The 17,779-nt window shown below is 40.5% G+C and overlaps 1 protein-coding gene across 4 annotated transcripts; it reads right to left on the bottom strand.

Moving 5' to 3' along the window:
- Window positions 1–472: 472 nt before the first annotated feature.
- Window positions 473–16,530, bottom strand: LOC124149159 (threonine synthase-like 2). Of its 4 annotated transcripts, none has more exons than XM_048391707.1 (10): window positions 16,223–16,530; window positions 14,478–14,794; window positions 13,446–13,640; window positions 12,152–12,304; window positions 10,213–10,364; window positions 8,345–8,411; window positions 5,788–5,933; window positions 5,229–5,354; window positions 3,463–3,599; window positions 473–1,687 (listed from the first exon to the last, which is right to left on the bottom strand). In XM_048391707.1, the coding sequence occupies exons 2-10, from the start codon at window positions 14,695–14,697 to the stop codon at window positions 1,462–1,464; spliced, it is 1,422 nt and encodes a 473-aa protein (XP_048247664.1). In that variant the 5' UTR covers window positions 14,698–14,794; window positions 16,223–16,530; the 3' UTR covers window positions 473–1,461. The 4 variants fall into 4 exon arrangements, with proteins under 4 accessions (XP_048247664.1, XP_048247662.1, XP_048247663.1 ...); XM_048391705.1 differs by having other exon boundaries at window positions 474–1,690; window positions 15,609–16,529; XM_048391706.1 differs by having other exon boundaries at window positions 474–1,690; window positions 16,069–16,529.
- Window positions 16,531–17,779: the final 1,249 nt, after the last annotated feature.

The raw sequence follows: 17,779 nt of genomic DNA, 5'->3' as shown, positions 1-17,779 counted from the left end.
TAAGTATTTCCATGGCAATTAGTAAGATTTAAGTTCAAAAGAGGGTAGGGATGTTTCCAGAACAAACCATTCAATGTTTCTTAATGAAACTTTGTATACACATCCAATCTCATTAAAATCAGGTCTTAGTTCTCGTTACTGCTAAACAAAGATCTGAGGACATCACATTGCGGGTCATGTCAGAACGATCTTTCATCTGACCAATCAGAGCGTCGCTTATCAGATCATGAAAGTGACAGTTGGAATGGTATTTTTGGTCGTGCAACCTCGAATAAAAACACACAGGGCATTCTGAACGACAGATATGGGCTTTATGTCTGTATTTATACAATCTAGACCATCTATTAGGTATTCAAGAATATTCTTTTGCTTTGTTTTTAATTTTTTAATTGAGTATATGTCAAAATATGTTTCGAAGCATAGTCACCAGTTTGAAACTCGTGCCGTAAAGCTCGATTAAGCTGCCTTCTGACTGGCTATTGTTGACTTCTTGTCAGTCATTCCATTGGTCGGTCCCATTCCGCAATGGGATGTCCTCAGATCTTTGTATAGCAGTATCGAGAATTAAGATCTGATTTTAATGAGATTGTATACACATCAGGCATGCATTGATCATTGAACTGGTGCCTTATTTAAAAATGTTTGAAATTGTGATGTTTTCAATTTCCAAAGCAACAAGTTGGACATTTTCGAATGAAGGTAGGGATCAGTTTGGAGCATAACTCATAAACTAGTCATAATTTCTTTGTGAAACGTTGTATACCAATTAGGGATGTGCTGAAATGATGTCCTTTGTTAAATAGGATTACTTGAATTCTTTTTTCCCTGCGTTTTCAAGGCAACAAGTTTGGATAGATTCTGGAGCATAACTCACATAAACTGTTCAACTGTTCAACTGTGCATTGACCTGGGACATTTTGCCATTAAGGTATTATTTTTACTTAATTCTTTCTACGTTGTTGAGACAATATCAAGTTGGACAGCAACATACATCAATTCCGGAATTGTTTCATGTTTTGACTATTTTGTTATGGAATAATGCAGCAGAGTTAACAACACTCTATGTAATATTGCTATCAAAATTTGATAATCAAATACAAAGCTCAATCTACTGAAAGGTACCATCGCCACCATTCACATCTTTGAACGGTAATAAAAGCCCTTAAAAAATACAGGGAATCACTTGGCTTCATCATCAATCATAATGTCATAACCTTTCTTGGAATAATTAAGTAAATGGATTAGTTTTCGAGATTTTATGCACTTTTTTAAACAGGTGTGGGATATCAATGACTTTTTCTCCATGTATTTTTGGCATTTTGGCATAAAATAAGATCTAACTAAACATGCAATTACTCTTTTCCTTTATGAAATTGATCAGCATGTAGTTATAATTGTATGTATTTAAGTTATTTTCTCTGGATACCAATGCAGCCTTAGATTTAAATTTTATGTCACAGTTCATGCCAGGTTTCTGGCCTGAAATCTCTTCTCAATGTCCTCAATTTTCTTTCGGAGGATGTCCACCCAATCTTCGTCCTTCTCCACATCCTGGTACCTTGTGGGCGAGTTGTACAACTTGACGACGGCGTCCGTCTTGTCATACCGCAGCCCTGCTGCCACCACGGCCTCCTCGAACTTGATTGGGGAGGCTGAGGCCAGACACACTCTCAGCGGGTCATCCGAACTGCTGAAGAAAGAAGTCATATGTTGGCAGTTATAGTACTGTCTTGATTATAGTGTGCACCCATGTGCACCTCTATCTTGTTTATGCAGTATTTTAAAAAAATAATCTTCGAGTATAATGTATAAAAAGCTACAGGGTATCCCTCCACAACCTTGGTGCAGACCATCCAGTGTGTCCTGGGAGCAATTTATTTAAGGGTAAAATTTGATCACAATTCTTTTTTTCCAGCATTGTTAGGAACAAAATATCTTTTATCAAACGTTGATGGTAAAATATGTGAGCTGTGATCGACGTAGCAGAACGATTCCTTTGTGGAACCTGGCCTTTATAGAACCTGATGTACTTAGACAACATAGGATGAAGTTTGAAAGACTGTGGGATTACTCCAGTCCCAACTTTTGCTTCATATTTGGAAAAGGAATGAAATATTCACACTAGTTAACCACTCCTCACACTTGATTTCCTTCATTATACCCATCTATATGAAAGTGCATTCCAGCCTGTCACAGATGTTGTTCTTGTAGTGTAGTTCAGAAACCATGTCCTGTCAGTATCAGCTGTAACAGAATTTCCTATGTAGTGGTAGTCTAGTGTGGCCCCTGTTCTTACCCCTGTCTACTGTAGTGGTAGTCCAGTGTGGCGCCTGTTCTTACCCTTGTCTACTGTTGTGGAAGTCCAGTGTGGTGGTTGAGTGGCCCCTGTTCTTACCCCTGTCTACTGTAGTGGTAGTCCAGTGTGGCGCCTGTTCTTACCCCTGTCTACTGTTGTGGAAGTCCAGTGTGGTGGTTGAGTGGCCCCTGTTCTTACCCCTGTTTACTGTAGTGGTAGTCTAGTGTGGCCCCTGTTCTTACCCCTGTTTACTGTAGTGGTAGTCTAGTGTGGCCCCTGTTCTTACCCCTGTCTACTGTAGTGGTAGTCTAGTGTGGCCCCTGTTCTTGCCCTTGTCTACTGTAGTGGTAGTCTAGTGTGGCCCCTGTTCTTACCCCTGTCTACTGTAGTGGTAGTCCAGTGTAGCCCCTGTTCTTACCCCTGTCTACTGTAGTGGTAGTCTAGTGTGGCCCCTGTTCTTACCCCTGTCTACTGTAGTGGTAGTCTAGTGTGGCCCCTGTTCTTACCCTTGTCTACTGTTGTGGTAGTCTAGTGTGGCCCCTGTTCTTACCCTTGTCTACTGTAGTGGTAGTGCAGTGTGGCCCCTGTTCTTACCCCTGTCTACTGTAGTGGTAGTCTAGTGTGGCCCCTGTTCTTACCCTTGTCTACTGTAGTGGTAGTCTAGTGTGGCCCCTGTTCTTACCCTTGTCTACTGTAGTGGTAGTCTAGTGTGGCCCCTGTTCTTACCCCTGTCTACTGTAGTGGTAGTCCAGTGTGGCCCCTGTTCTTACCCTTGTCTACTGTAGTGGAAGTCTAGTGTGACCCCTGTTCTTACCCTTGTTTACTGTAGTGGTAGTGCAGTGTGGCCCCTGTTCTTACCCCTGTCTACTGTAGTGGTAGTCTAGTGTGGCCCCTGTTCTTACCCTTGTCTACTGTTGTGGTAGTCTAGTGTGGCCCCTGTTCTTACCCTTGTCTACTGTAGTGGTAGTGCAGTGTGGCCCCTGTTCTTACCCCTGTCTACTGTAGTGGTAGTCTAGTGTGGCCCCTGTTCTTACCCTTGTCTACTGTAGTGGTAGTGCAGTGTGGCCCCTGTTCTTACCCCTGTCTACTGTAGTGGTAGTGCAGTGTGGCCCCTGTTCTTACCCTTGTCTACTGTAGTGGTAGTCCAGTGTGGCCCCTGTTCTTACCCTTGTTTACTGTAGTGGTAGTGCAGTGTGGTGGCTGAGTGGGGACACACAAGGTAGCTGTTCTCCTCCCAGCACTTCCTCATACTTCTCTTGATCCCCTCATCCTCCACTACGTGGGAGCTGACCACCTCACCAATCTGAAAACAACATCTGAACTGAAGTTGCAGAATTACCCCCACCTCAATGACAGGTTTGTCCTGGCAGTGGTCTTGGTCCATGCTTCTCCCTGATTATGATACTTGACTTCAAAGAGCCATTAATGGGCAAGTAAAGTGAAACAAATTAGTGCATTTTGTTCAGAATAACAACAGGGGCCAATAAAATGTTCTAGATAAAGTGCTGAAATCACATGCTTGGTAATTGGATTCCCAAACAAAACTATTTGGGGGCAAGGCCTATAGCTACTGGTGCAGCAGTCCGTGTCAAAAGTTTTCCTTGGCTGCTATGTAGACTTGTTAGGCTTTGCAGCTACACGGATATGCCAGGACGAGGTCAATCTAAAAGCGTTGCTATTTCTGTTAATCCTACAAAAATAACATTGGTGAGTGTGTGAAACAACCTTTGATCTTGACATTGTGAATAATTATAAGAACAATCAAAGTCTGTAACAAGCTTTTTATGGCAAATATTCTGTTTGGTTTAAAACACCATTATCACTCTCCCCCATAATGGTGCATTTTAGAATATGAGGTATTTACCTCAAATTTATTTTATTTTCTAAAATCATGCACAGCAACCAGGATGCACAATATCTACAGCATGGAGAAAGGGTTGAGGTGAAATGGGGTTTAACACCGCGCCCAAGATTATTGCACTTATATAGCGACGTGCATGTACTAGAGTGTGTTTCTGTGGCTGCTTGTACTAGTCCGGACTGATGCCGATTTATAGTGCTAGCTCACTGAGATTCCATGCCGAAGTTTATCATGAATACCCCACTCAGACACAGTATACCGGTACTGACTCCAAGCCAGCCAGTCCTTGTTTTAGCCCCTTAATGCCGAGCGTCAGACAGGGTAACAACAAGTACCATCTTTTAACGTCATTTGGTATGACGCGGTCGGGGATCCCCAGACCTTCCGCTCTCGGGGCGGATGCTCTACCACTAGACCACGGAGGCGGTCATGGAGAAAGGGAGGTTAACTCCAAAAATAAACAAGGAAAAAATAATATTTTGTGAGAATTACCAAAATGTGAACAATCATCAGTTCAGCATATGTTTGATACATATGCAAAGTTCATAATAAAATATGAAACAGTTGCAGGAATCAAAGGCTAAACATATTTGAGTCTAAGGCTGGTTTGTTGCCAAGGAAACACGAAAAATATTTTTGTCAGAAATACCTAAACATGAAAAGTAGGAAAACCCTCAATGATCCACCAAGCAGACTGCGTGCCAACCCCATTGTAGCACATTAAATGCCAGGAACCCATTTTAATCCCAGTATGGGGAATCCCCATAGTGACGGAATTTTTCATTTAGGGGACGATTACAGATACTTGCAACTAAGTTTGCAGGCTTTCCATTATTTGATGAAACCTTTGATAAGAACAATAAGGTGACATCATTATAGGTTTGTGAAGCCAACTAACTCACTCCCAACTGGTTTAGAACAAGCTGGTAACTGTTACTAGTGAGTGAGTGAGTATGGTTTTACTCTGCTTTTAGCAATATTCCAGCAATATCACGGCGGGGGACACCAGAAATGGGCTTCACACATTGTACCCATGTCGGGAATCGAATAACTGTTACTAAAAATACTTACCTTGGCTCTGAGATTCTCCGGGACTTTTGTCATCATTGTCTTCTCAAACTCTGTCATCATGTTGCTAACCATCTCAACATCGCCATCAGAGAACACGTGCCAGATTCGCTCCATGTTATATGCCATCTAGAGGTGGGACAAAAGTGGACAATATTCGCTCCATGTTATATGCCATCTAGATGTGGGACAAAAGTTGACAATATTCGCTCCATGTTATATGCCATCTAGAGGTGGGACAAAAGTTGACAATATTCGCTCCATGTTATATGCCATCTAGAGGTGGGACAAAAGTGGACAATATTCGCTCCATGTTATATGCCATCTAGAGGTGGGACAAAAGTGGACAATATTCGCTCCATGTTATATGCCATCTAGAGGTGGGACAAAAGTTGACAATATTCACTCACCAGAACCCATTTATAAAATATTGAGATTTATTCTGGGGTTTTTCTGTTGGGTTCAAATTTGATTCTTTATTCCATACTTTAACACTTCCTCTGTTGATCTGTGTTTTAGTAACTGACTAAAATATTCAACAAGTGAACAAGGAAATAAGAACCTGTATATCCATGGCAGGAGCTAATGACTGTTTCACCTCCCCAATAGAGTAGTCTCCCTTTACAATAGCACGATCCACTATATCGTTAGTAGTGACACAGCACACCAGCTTCACCGGCAGACCCATCTTCCGGGCTAAACATCCAGCTGAATAAAATTCACACATTAAACAACCATGAAATACCCACACCCTCATCAGATCATTATGAGAAGGTGGGGTTTGTTTTTTGCTGATTTGACCTCTATTTCAGTTATAATATGCAGGGGTGTTCAAATACCAAACTTTCATACTTGCCCGGGCAAGTAAGCTTCAAATTTCTACTTGTCTGGCTTGATTTTCAACTCGCCCTGCTAAATTAGAGAAAAAAAGAAAACTTTAATTTTTAACAACAAAACAACAGCTAATGGAAGATGTGTAGAATAGAAACTTGATTACTTTAGCCAGGTACTTCATCAGTTGAAAGACACACAATGCATCTAACTTTAAAAGTTTACACTGACAATTTTCTTACATGCCCGAAGGCAACTAAATCATATTTTCCCACTTGCCAGGTGCTTTATTTTGACAGGACAGGCAAGTCGGGCATTGAACATCCCTGCCACGTCTTGTCAGCTTGATGTGGGAGGAACGCCCGAAGTGATGCAGATCATTAGATGGTTACCACTTTGGTGAAACTCACGAGTCTGGATATGGCGCTGACAGACCAAGGATCACAATCTGGGATTCAAACCCACAACGGGCCATCTCCCATCAATAGTCCCAGACGAATTCTGAGGTAAAAGTATCGACATTCTGCAGTAGAAATACTGTGAAAATAACATTACAAAATTCTGTGGTAAATACATAACCATTTCCCTCTGAAAAATTAATACAACCTCTTTTGAAAACTCGATTTCTAAATTTGAAACGAACTAATTCATTCCACAAACTGTCAGTATAAACAGTTATCATGGGAAAAGAAAAACTTAAGCCAATATGCATAGTGTCGCTGATATTTATTTATGGTTATATGTAAACATAGTTCATGTACCAGTAGTCATTATACTGCAAGGTCATTTACAAGTGAGAGTCATTTATTTCAAATTTCATTATATAGCTGGAATTATATTACCGTATTCGATAATAAGCGCCCCGCTCTAATAAGCACCCACGGTGATATTTGCTAATATTTTGGCTAGTGAACAATCCCAATCTGCACCCCTTCCGATTGATCAATGTACACAAGACTTATTTAATCGTGTATAATACTCACTCGTGTGTTATATGCACCCTTAATTATGAGCAATTAAATTCTGGAAAAATATATCTGTCGTGTATAATACGCACAGACTTTTCTTTTGTATCATTTCAGGTACATAAATCTAGAAATATACGATCTTTAACTCTGTTATTTTCTTACCAAAATTATATTCTAATAAGAGCCCCCTATTTCTAATTTTGAGAGCGCCCTGGGTGCTTATTACGTTGAATACGGTATGTATGTTTCAATCACATGTCAAATATTTTGGCATCATTCTGGTCCCTAATTTGATAGAAAAATTTGAAAATAATGAAAATAAGTGTATTGACTGATTACAAGAGGGTTGGTTACATTTTCTGCAAATCTTTCCGTGATTGCAAAATCTGCAAATCTTTCCCTGATTGCGAAATCGCAGAATTTGCCTGGGACTGCATCAAAAACAGCTTGATGAGGTGTGATGGCAATCCCGTCTAAATGTACGTACAATAAAAAAAGGAAGTAAGTAAGGATAAGAATTTATGGATGAACAACTTCTTTATTACAATTAAGATATAAAGAAATTGTTCATCCATAAATTCTTATCCTTACTTAGCACTCCAACTTCTAAATGCCTATCAAAGATCAATTAAAAAAAATTAACAAATATTTTCCGAAGTAATTTACAATATACTGCCTGGCAAAAGAAAGTACCGTACACACCCTTTTATTTTGATAGTGGCTAAAACAAGCTTATTCGATGCTGATGCTGATGCGGGCATCATAGGCGATATTACATGCACCATATCTATGAGTATCTAAAAGGAAACTGTTTTCAATCTAGTAACGTTTGTAAAGTTTTGATGAAATCAAATTTTCAAGTGTATTCTTTCTTTAACAGGCAGTTCATTATCAAACAGTCCAGTTGATGAATCTACATCTTACAAATATTCTGATTCACAAATGTATTTTTATCTTTATTTGTAATTTGACCTACCCTAGATAGTATAACCTATTGTCATTAAAACTCTCACAGTTGTTTCACACTATTAGAATTAGAAAAAATAATTCTGCCATTCTTCATTGCCTCGGGGTATACTGTAAATCTTAAAATGAATGCATCTCCATCTTGTTACAACTGCTGCTCATTAAATTATGTTTGTGTTTATATTCAAGTTGGCATTTCCGCTATCCAAAGTGTGCAGTGAGGCTATCTTATTGTTGATAGTCATTTTGGAGACTTAATTCTGGAGTTTCATTAATGCGAACAAAGACCACTCGCATTTTGCACATCTAATTCACACTCTCGTTAATTTCATGATTTACAGTATATATACTTACATGTGACATTGCCACAGCCTCCAGTAGGGATCGCTATTTCGACCTCGCTGTCACACGCTGGACACATCTGAAACATACCCACACACACTTGGTTACTATGTCCGCAGTGCTAAGACTGTCATTACGGTAGTTAAGTTGTGGGATTTACAAAATCACTTTACGGCTACAATCACTTTGTGAAACGGGGACCTGGAATTGACAAGATATAATCAGGATTTAAAATACCCGCCTGCCCGAGAGTCAGAGACAGCCAATTAAGCTGACGGGTGGTCAGTTTTGAAAAGTTGCCCGTCCGATGGTTGGGAGTAAAGTTACTAGGCTGACAATCCACCAGATTATTGTTATTTTCAGATAACTAACATTAAACAGAACTATTCCTATGTTTACCCTTTAGATGATTGATGTTTGTTTGGTTTGTTTGTTTGTTGTTTAACGCCGCACTCAGCAATATTCCAGCTATATGCCAGCTGTCTGTAAATAATCGATTCTGGACCAGACAATCCAGTGAGTGACATCATGAGGATCAATCCACGCAATTGTGATACGGTGACATGCATCAACCAAGTCCGTGAGCCTGACCTCCCAACCCAATCCCCTCTTACAACAAGCAATGTTGTCTTTTTGGGCAAGCATGGCATTGCTGAAGATCTATTGTAACACAGAAAACTGGAAATATTTTATCTCATCTGGTATCTTTGCAAAGTTGCTCTGAAATTTTGAGGAATTTTATACACGATATAATATATTTCTTTTTCTAATGTTTGAACATCAGCAAGTCTTTGAGTCATTCTGATCTGGCTTCAAATTCATGCCTGTTCGTACGCTGCCCTAAGTGTAAAAAATGTTGCAGAACTCACAACAGTGCATCTCCTCGATCTTTAGGATCTGATTGGTCAATAGGGACATAGAAGGGAGTTAACATGTAATAGCCACTGGTAGCGCTACGATCAAGCAAATTTCTACAAGTCCTTATGATACCTTAACTTTTGGGCAGTTTGGCAATGACTACAGGACTAGTGCCGATTTCTAATGCTGATATTTTATGCCAATATGTTGCTTATCTGGAGTTGTCTGGACGTTATCAGCGATGGATAACTGACAACTAACACTGACTGGTTTCTGTCAAATATTAATCATTGTTGGGAACATGGAATACATGTTCATTCTGGGGACAGAGATTTCTTTTCAACATTGAACAATACTTTCAATACTGCACTTACCCAAAAATTTGTTTTTCAAAAATGGTTTGCCATCACACCGAACTTGGAAAACACATGTTTATCGACATTCTGAACACAAACGTTATCTGTAATTTTCTAGCTAGCCCTCTCTTTGTGACCTCCAACTGTTGGGAGACAGATATGACATCACTTTTGGAGTTCTGACTCTAATGACGTCATGCTGGGATGCCATGACCGATCATCAGACAATGGATGACATCATTCACTTCTATGGTAACAGAGTGAGTGAAGGAGTTTGATTTTACGCCACTTTTAGCAATATTCCAGCAATATCACCACGGGGGACACCAGAAATGGGCTTTACACATTGTACCCATGTCAGAATTCAAACATTTGTTTGAATTCTGACATGGGTTTTTCGGCTTGACGAGGGAATGCCACTAGGCTAACCGACCGCCCCTGTGTTAACTGAACTCACCTGGTCACCAGAGTGATGAATACAAACTAAATCCAAATTGTGTGATAAATATTGATCAAATTTCATATCTAATGTGATGTATCCATTAGATTTTATGCAAATTTTGGACAGAGAAAAAAGAATTTCTGATAGATTTCTGGGATCCAATCCCATTTAACATTTCTCAAGCACTCAGATTGCAGCACACACTTCCAATGACATACTGGTACCTGTAGATAGGCGTAGAAGTAGTGAGCAACCTGCACCATGATGCGAGCGAAGTTGATGGAGTTGATGGAGCAAAGATTGTGCCTCTTCGCAAATGCTGCATCGACGAAACACTCTTTAATTGGAACATCTGTATCATCACTGGTTCCATCAGCTGTTGTGGAAAAACAGATCAGCTGATGCATGTCTACAGGAGCAAATGTTGGAAAAACAGATCAGCTGATGCATGTCTACAGGAGTAAATGTTGGAAAAACAGATCAGCTGATGCATGTCTACAGGAGTAAATGTTGGAAAAACGGATCAGCTGATGCATGTCTACAGGAGCAAATGTTGGAAAAACAGATCAGCTGATGCATGTCTACAGGAGTAAATGTTGGAAAAACAGATCAGCTGATGCATGTCTACAGGAGTAAATGTTGGAAAAACAGATCAGCTGATGCATGTCTACAGGAGTAAATGTTGGAAAAACAGATCAGCTGATGCATGTCTACAGGAGTAAATGTTGGAAAAACAGATCAGCTGATGCATGTCTACAGGAGCAAATGTTTGTTGCTTTGTCAGCACCATTCCCATGGGTTTCTCCAAAGTGGTGAATATCTGACTCCTCAAACTCACTCACGTGTTATGGTTTATAGAAATGTAGCAGTTTGTGAATAGCCCCAAAACATGGAGTGAGTGAGTCAGTCAGTGAGTCAGTGAGTCAGTCAGTCAGTCAGTCAGTCAGTCAGTCAGTGTCAGTCAGTCAGTCAGTCAGTCAGTCAGTCAGTCAGTCAGTGAAATTGGCTTCACACATTGTACCTATGTGGGGAATCAAACCCGGATCTTCGGCATGACAAGCGAAAGCTACCCTAACTATCATGAAGATAATGGGCATGGCACTCATCACGGCACCCAGACCAAGACATGAAATATGCAACAGGCCATGGAGAACAGTCCATCTTTACGTATTGTTAATAGCTTTTTTTTGCATTGGTTGCATTAAAACATATTTGTCCCTCATGTTCAAAATTATTGGACAAAAAAACTTTTACACACAAGAGTCAAAGAGAACAAGAGAAGAGTCGGCCAGTGTGTTGAACAGGATTTTCATTGATGTCTCTTGAAGTAGTTTCAGGAGCTATCACTTTATGTATAAAAAGTGATTTCATGGTATTTGATTGGCTAACCAAGCAATTATATTTGCAAAACATAAACATTTTTGTTTAGGCCACACCCACTAATGGACTACTGATTCCTGATTGGCTGATAATAGAATGGGCGGGGCTTGTGTTGTATTATTGTGCTGAACAATCTCAATGACTTCATATTATTGTCTCAGATTTTGTATGTCTATGAACATATTAAGCAGCAGTGTCTGAAATAACTTACTGCCTGCCTGTGGCTGGTAACTTTTCTGTCGGGATGCATGAAATTTTCCTCCACCTGCCCGACTGTCTGGCAAATAATTTTAAGACTACTTACGCATTCAGTCTTATTATAACTCCTTGTAGATTCTCAAGTAATTGTTTGCATTATTTCAACTGACTCAAGACATGATTTGTCTCTATTTGTGTGTGATTTTTCAATAATAATAATGTCTGAATGTGGGCAAGCTACTTTGAAGATGGGCAGATAACACTTATGGGTCACCTGCCCAGCTGACTTAATGGGTTTGAAAATTATTTCAAACACTGTTAAGCAGTTTGCGAAGTTATTATAGTTGATATATCTATTTATAAGAATTGACTTCAAAATGTTTTTACTGCATGGATTTATACAGTATGTATTTGAGTGAGCATTGAACATGTATCTATCATCTTGGTCAAGCAGTTGGGTAACATGATTTGTGGTCTTCTTGACGGAAGACTGCTTATATGCTCAGTAGTAATAACAAATCTCAGATTGATAAACCAAGTTATGAAAAATCAATTCCTCTGAGTTAGAGACAGTGAATACAGTACCTCGATAAACGTGAACATTATCCTCCATCACTGTGGTCATCTGGAGTTCCTGAACCCTGGACGTTCGGCCACGGGGCAGCAACACAATGATGTCCACCCATGTCATCCCACGCACGGACTCGATGGCTGCACTGCCGGTATCTCCTGATGTTGCTGTAAAGGTCACTGAGTTAGGATAATGCCACTTTTGACAGTTGGGTCAATATGAGGAGTGAGTGAGGGGAGAAGAGTTGGGGTTAATGCCACTTTTGACAGTTGGAATTCATTCCACTTTTAATAGTTGTTATAATGCCACTCTGAACAGTTCGGGTTAATGCCATTGAACAGTACCATATTCGACGTAATAAACGCCCAGGGCGCTCTCAAAATGATAAATAGGGGGCTCTTATTAGAATATTATTTTGGTGGAAAAAACAGAGTTGAAAGATAAATTTCGTGGTTTATGCTGACAGCCTGAACTGTTTATATATGACAGATATATTTTTCCAGAATTTAATTGCCCATAATCAAGGGTTCATATAACACATGAGTGAGTATTATACACGAATAAATAAGTCTTGTGTACATTGATCAATCGGAAGGGGTGCTAATTGGGATTGTTCACTAGCCAATATATAAGCAAATATCGCCATGGGCGCTTATTAGAGTGGGGTGCTTATTACGTCGAATGCGGTATTTCAATAAATTCTGTATATCAAGACATGTCAGCTTAATGAAGGACTAAAACCCATCACCCTATCCTGGAACCTAAGGGAGACAACTCTGCAATAATGATAGCTCCTAGCCCCTGATGCTTCGAGAGTAAATAGGAATTAATGCCACTTTTCAGAAGGCACTCAAGACACTATATAGAGAGTGATGTGAAATAACCTCAGTTGAACCATGGCCCAGATAGCTGACCTGGTTTCATGAAACATACCATTACCTGTCAAGATGGTGAGATGTTTTGTCTTCCCATTGTCCTACCTGCCAAGATGGTGAGATGGTTTGTCTTCCCATTGTCCTACCTGTCAAAATGGTGAGATGGTTTGTCTTCCCATTCTCCTACCTGTCAAAATGGTGAGATGATTTGTCTTCCCATTGTCCTACCTGCCAAGATTGTGAGATGGTTTGTCTTCCCATTGTCCTACCTGCCAAGATGGTGAGATGGTTTGTCTTCCCATTGTCCTACCTGTCAAAATGGTGAGATGATTTGTCTTCCCATTGTCCTACCTGCCAAGATGGTGAGATGATTCGTCTTCCCATTGTCCTACCTGCCAAGATTGTGAGATGGTTTGTCTTCCCATTGTCCTACCTGTCAAGATGGTGAGATGCTTCTTCCTCTTGTTGAGAAAGTAGTCAAAAAATTGTCCGAGACAGGACAACGCCAGATCCTTGAATGCCCAGGTGATCCCATGACACATCTCCATGACATTCAGGCCGCCGGGAAACTTCTTTATTGGAATGATGTCAGGGTGGGAGAACCTGCTGAAGGCTTTGTCCACCAAATCTGAAATAGAGCCCTGATGTTGGTTGCCTACTGTCACTGAGATGAAAACATATTGCCCACATGTTGGTTGCCTACTGTCACTGAGATGAAAACATATTGCCCACATGTTGGTTGCCTACTGTCACTGAGATGAAAACATATTGCCCACATGTTAGTTGCCCACTGTCACTGAGATGAAAACATATTGCCCACATGTTAGTTGCCCACTGTCACTGAGATGAAAACATATTGCCCACATGTTAGTTGCCCACTGTCACTGAGATGAAAACATATTGCCCACATGTTGGTTGCCTACTGTCACTGAGATGAAAACATATTGCCCACATGTTGGTTGCCTATTGTCACTGAGATGAAAACATATTGCCCACATGTTGGTTGCCCACTGTCACTGAGATGACAACATATTGCCCACATGTTGGTTGCCTACTGTCAGTGAGACGACAACATATTGCCCACATGTTGGTTTCCCACTGTCTTTGAGATGAAAACAGTAATTTCTATGATTTTTAGCCAAAATGTTCTAAGAAGTATTTCAAAAATTGGTACTGATATCGAAGAATGTCCAATAAAAAATCCCTGTTGACATATGAACTAGGGGAAGTCATTGGACATTTTGATTTTATTTACTGTTCCTTTTGTTTGAGTCTCTATTAACTAATTTCAGCACCAACAAAATATCAAGTAGATCAGTGGGGAAAGGAAACTTACCCTGTGGCTTATCACACATCACTTAAGAAAATAGCAAATTCTTTTTTCTCCCACTAACCCAATGGTATTGGAAAAGAATTATCTTCCAAACTGGTGATAAAAAAAGAGGTCTTAGCTGTATTTACTTACCATTGAGGTCTTCTGATGGAATCTCCTCACCAACAAAGTGTGGAATGACCTTCTTCACCAGCTGTACATAGGAAAGACCTGCCCATGACTTGAGGGTGTCCCGGGAAATCTGGGGGATGGACTCGGGCAGAAGTATCCCTCCATCGGCTGCGTAGCCTGAGTACAGGGCGTCTTCAAACGTAAGTCCATGTACACCACCTCTTGTACTGGCAAACTTCATGTTTTGACTTGAGTGATCAAAGGTTTCTTATTTCTTTTCTATATATTTGGCCAGGTCCTCTGCTTGCTATTATCTATCCTGAATGTCTGCAGACAATCTGAGAAATAAAGAAAATAAGCATCACATGCAGGAATGAAAATGAATCACATATACTACTCAAAAGAAGTTAAGGATCATCCGATTCTTTCATATTGGTAATGTTAATCTGTCATGGCATGAGAGATTAACTATTGTAATATGGAAGAATCAGGTGATCCTTAACTTCTTTTGAGTAGTATATTTGTGCCCAACCATGAGATAGGGGACCTTATGGGTGAAAAAACACATGTTGGTTGCCTACTGTCACTGAGATGAAAACATGTTGCCCACATGTTGGTTGCCCACTGTCAGTGAGATGACAACATGTTGCCCACATGTTGGTTGCCCACTGTCACTGAGATGAAAACATGTTGCCCACATGTTGGTTGCCCACTGTCACTGAGATGAAAACATGTTACCCACATGTACCAGAAAGGTGCCTCACAAATTATACAGTGACTGCTTTGTGCACTGGCACATCGTCCTGATGGAAGAGCACACCTTTTCTCAGCTTCCCTCTTCCTCTCTTAGACTTAATTTCAGAATATGCTCAGCAGAATATGCTCAGCTTATTGTATAATGCTACAATTGAAAATATTCTACATAATTATTCTCTCTTAAGGGGATGATTTCATTCACACTTTGAGGTGTCTGTGCAATGCTGCCATGTAGCAGATCTGAATTCCATAAACCAAAATTTACAGTGAGTGCTGTTTTGTAAGAATTCAAAGTTGTCAAGCTGAAATTGTTGATGCATACATCATTTTCATAAGCTTTGTGTTTGATAGGTTATTTGAATTTGTTACAATTATTATAAAGCTACATAGGCCTACCTCCGTATCCCTGTAGATTGGGGTAGTGGGGTAGTGGGGTAGTGGGGTAGTATAGTGGTTAAAGCATTCACTAGTTACCCCAAAGGCCCAGGTTTGATTCCTGACATGGGTACAATGTGTGACGCCCATTTCTGGTGTCCCAAGCCATGATGTTGCTGAAATATCGCTAAAATCATCTTCACTCACACACCCTGTATATAGACCGCCTTCAGTCAGCTGGAATATTGCTGAGTGGGTCGTTAAACAAAAAAATAAATAAACAAATAAAAAGATAGTACGTTTTGTGTCTGACTGAAAAGGGCCAATGCTGATTCAGCCTGACACCGTACAGCATGGATTTTCGACGACGCAATGATTGCTTCAGCGCAGTTCTAAATGTCAAAGCATGCCAGTAGACATGTAGTCTAGACAGGACAGCGATCTAATATGACTGATGTCCCAAATACGTATTAATACTTACATCACAACGTTGCTTTTATAACGGTGAACAAGACGTACTTCATGGGGCTGACCAGAGACCATATATCGGTAGTCTCTGGGCTGACAAAATAGTGAGTGACAGTACGTGACAACCCTGCCTTCGTTCGTGGCTGCACTATACTTAATGTTCTTACCGTTTAGATGCAAACTATACGCGTGTCCACATCCTCTGCTCACACATATCCAGACATTCGAAATGATAAGGAAAGGTTATTTAGTTGACCCGGGCCGAAAAGCTTACAAGACAAAATGGCAAATGGTGTCAACATCAAAACGGCCCGAGGAAACTGTAAAAAATCAAACCATCAAAACTGACGTAATGGTAAGATAGAATGGTATGTCCGCAACGAATTAAAGTGAGTGAATATGGTTTTACGCCGCTTTTAGTAATATTCCAGCAATATCACGGCGGGGGACACCAGAAATTGGGCTTCACACATTGTACCCGCGTGACGAGCGAACTAGGCTACCCGACCGCCCCTCAACGAATTAAAACAAGTATTTGTCACAGAGTGACGAAATATCCCCCGCCTGTACACCATAGTACCAAATATGAAGACAATCCAGCGATTAGTTCTTGAGATATTGTGGCAACACCGTTTTCCAACTCCAAAAACAGATTTGCCTGCTGTGACCTTGAAAATGGGGTCAAGGTCACCAAATCTGACAGGTGTATGCGATGTCTGTATATACACTATAGTTCCAAATATGAAGACAATCCAGCGATTAGTTCTTGAGATATCGCGGCAACACCGTTTTCTAACTCCAAAAGCAGATTTGCCTGCTGTGACCTTGACAATGGGGTCAAGGTCACCAAAACCGACTGGTGTCTGCGGTGTCTGTATATACACCATAGTTCCAAATATGAAGACAATCCAGTGTTTAGTTCTTGAGATATCGCGGCAACACCGTTTTCCAACTCCAAAAGCAGATTTGCCTGCTGTGACCTTGAAAATAGGATCAAGGTCACCAAAACCGACTGGTGTCTGCGGTGTCTGTATATACACCATAGTTCCAAATATGAAGACAATCCAGTGTTTAGTTCTTGAGATATCGCGGCAACACCGTTTTCCAACTCCAAAAGCAGATTTGCCTGCTGTGACCTTGAAAATAGGATCAAGGTCACCAAAACCGACTGGTGTCCGCGGAGTCTGTATATACACCATAGTTCCAAATATGAAGACAATCCAGTGTTTAGTTCTTGAGATATCGCGGCAACACCGTTTTCCAACTCCAAAAGCAGATTTGTCTGCTGTGACCTTGAAAATGGGATCAAGGTCACCAAAACCGACTGGTGTCTGCGGAGTCTGTATATACACCATAGTTCCAAATATGAAGACAAATCAGTGTTTAGTTCTTGAGATATCGCGGCAACACCGTTTTCCAACTCTAAAAGCAGATTTGTCTGCTGTGACCTTGAAAATAGGATCAAGGTCACCAAAACCGACTGGTGTCTGCGGAGTCTGTATATACACCATGGTTCCAAATATGAAGACAATCCAGTGTTTAGTTCCTGAGATATCGCGGCAACACCGTTTTCCAACTCCAAAAGCAGATATGCCTGCTGTGACCTTGAAAATAGGATCAAGGTCACCAAAACCGACTGGTGTCTGCGGAGTCTGTATATACACCATAGTTCCAAATATGAAGACAATCCAGTGTTTAGTTCTTGAGATATCGCGGCAACAAAC

This window comes from Haliotis rufescens, unplaced genomic scaffold (genome assembly GCF_023055435.1).
Source record: "Haliotis rufescens isolate VD_foot unplaced genomic scaffold, xgHalRufe1.0.p SCAF_96, whole genome shotgun sequence".
NCBI lineage: Eukaryota > Metazoa > Mollusca > Gastropoda > Lepetellida > Haliotidae > Haliotis > Haliotis rufescens.
The sequence above is the reverse complement of the archived record's forward strand: the minus strand, read 5'-3'. Positions and strand labels throughout refer to the sequence as shown.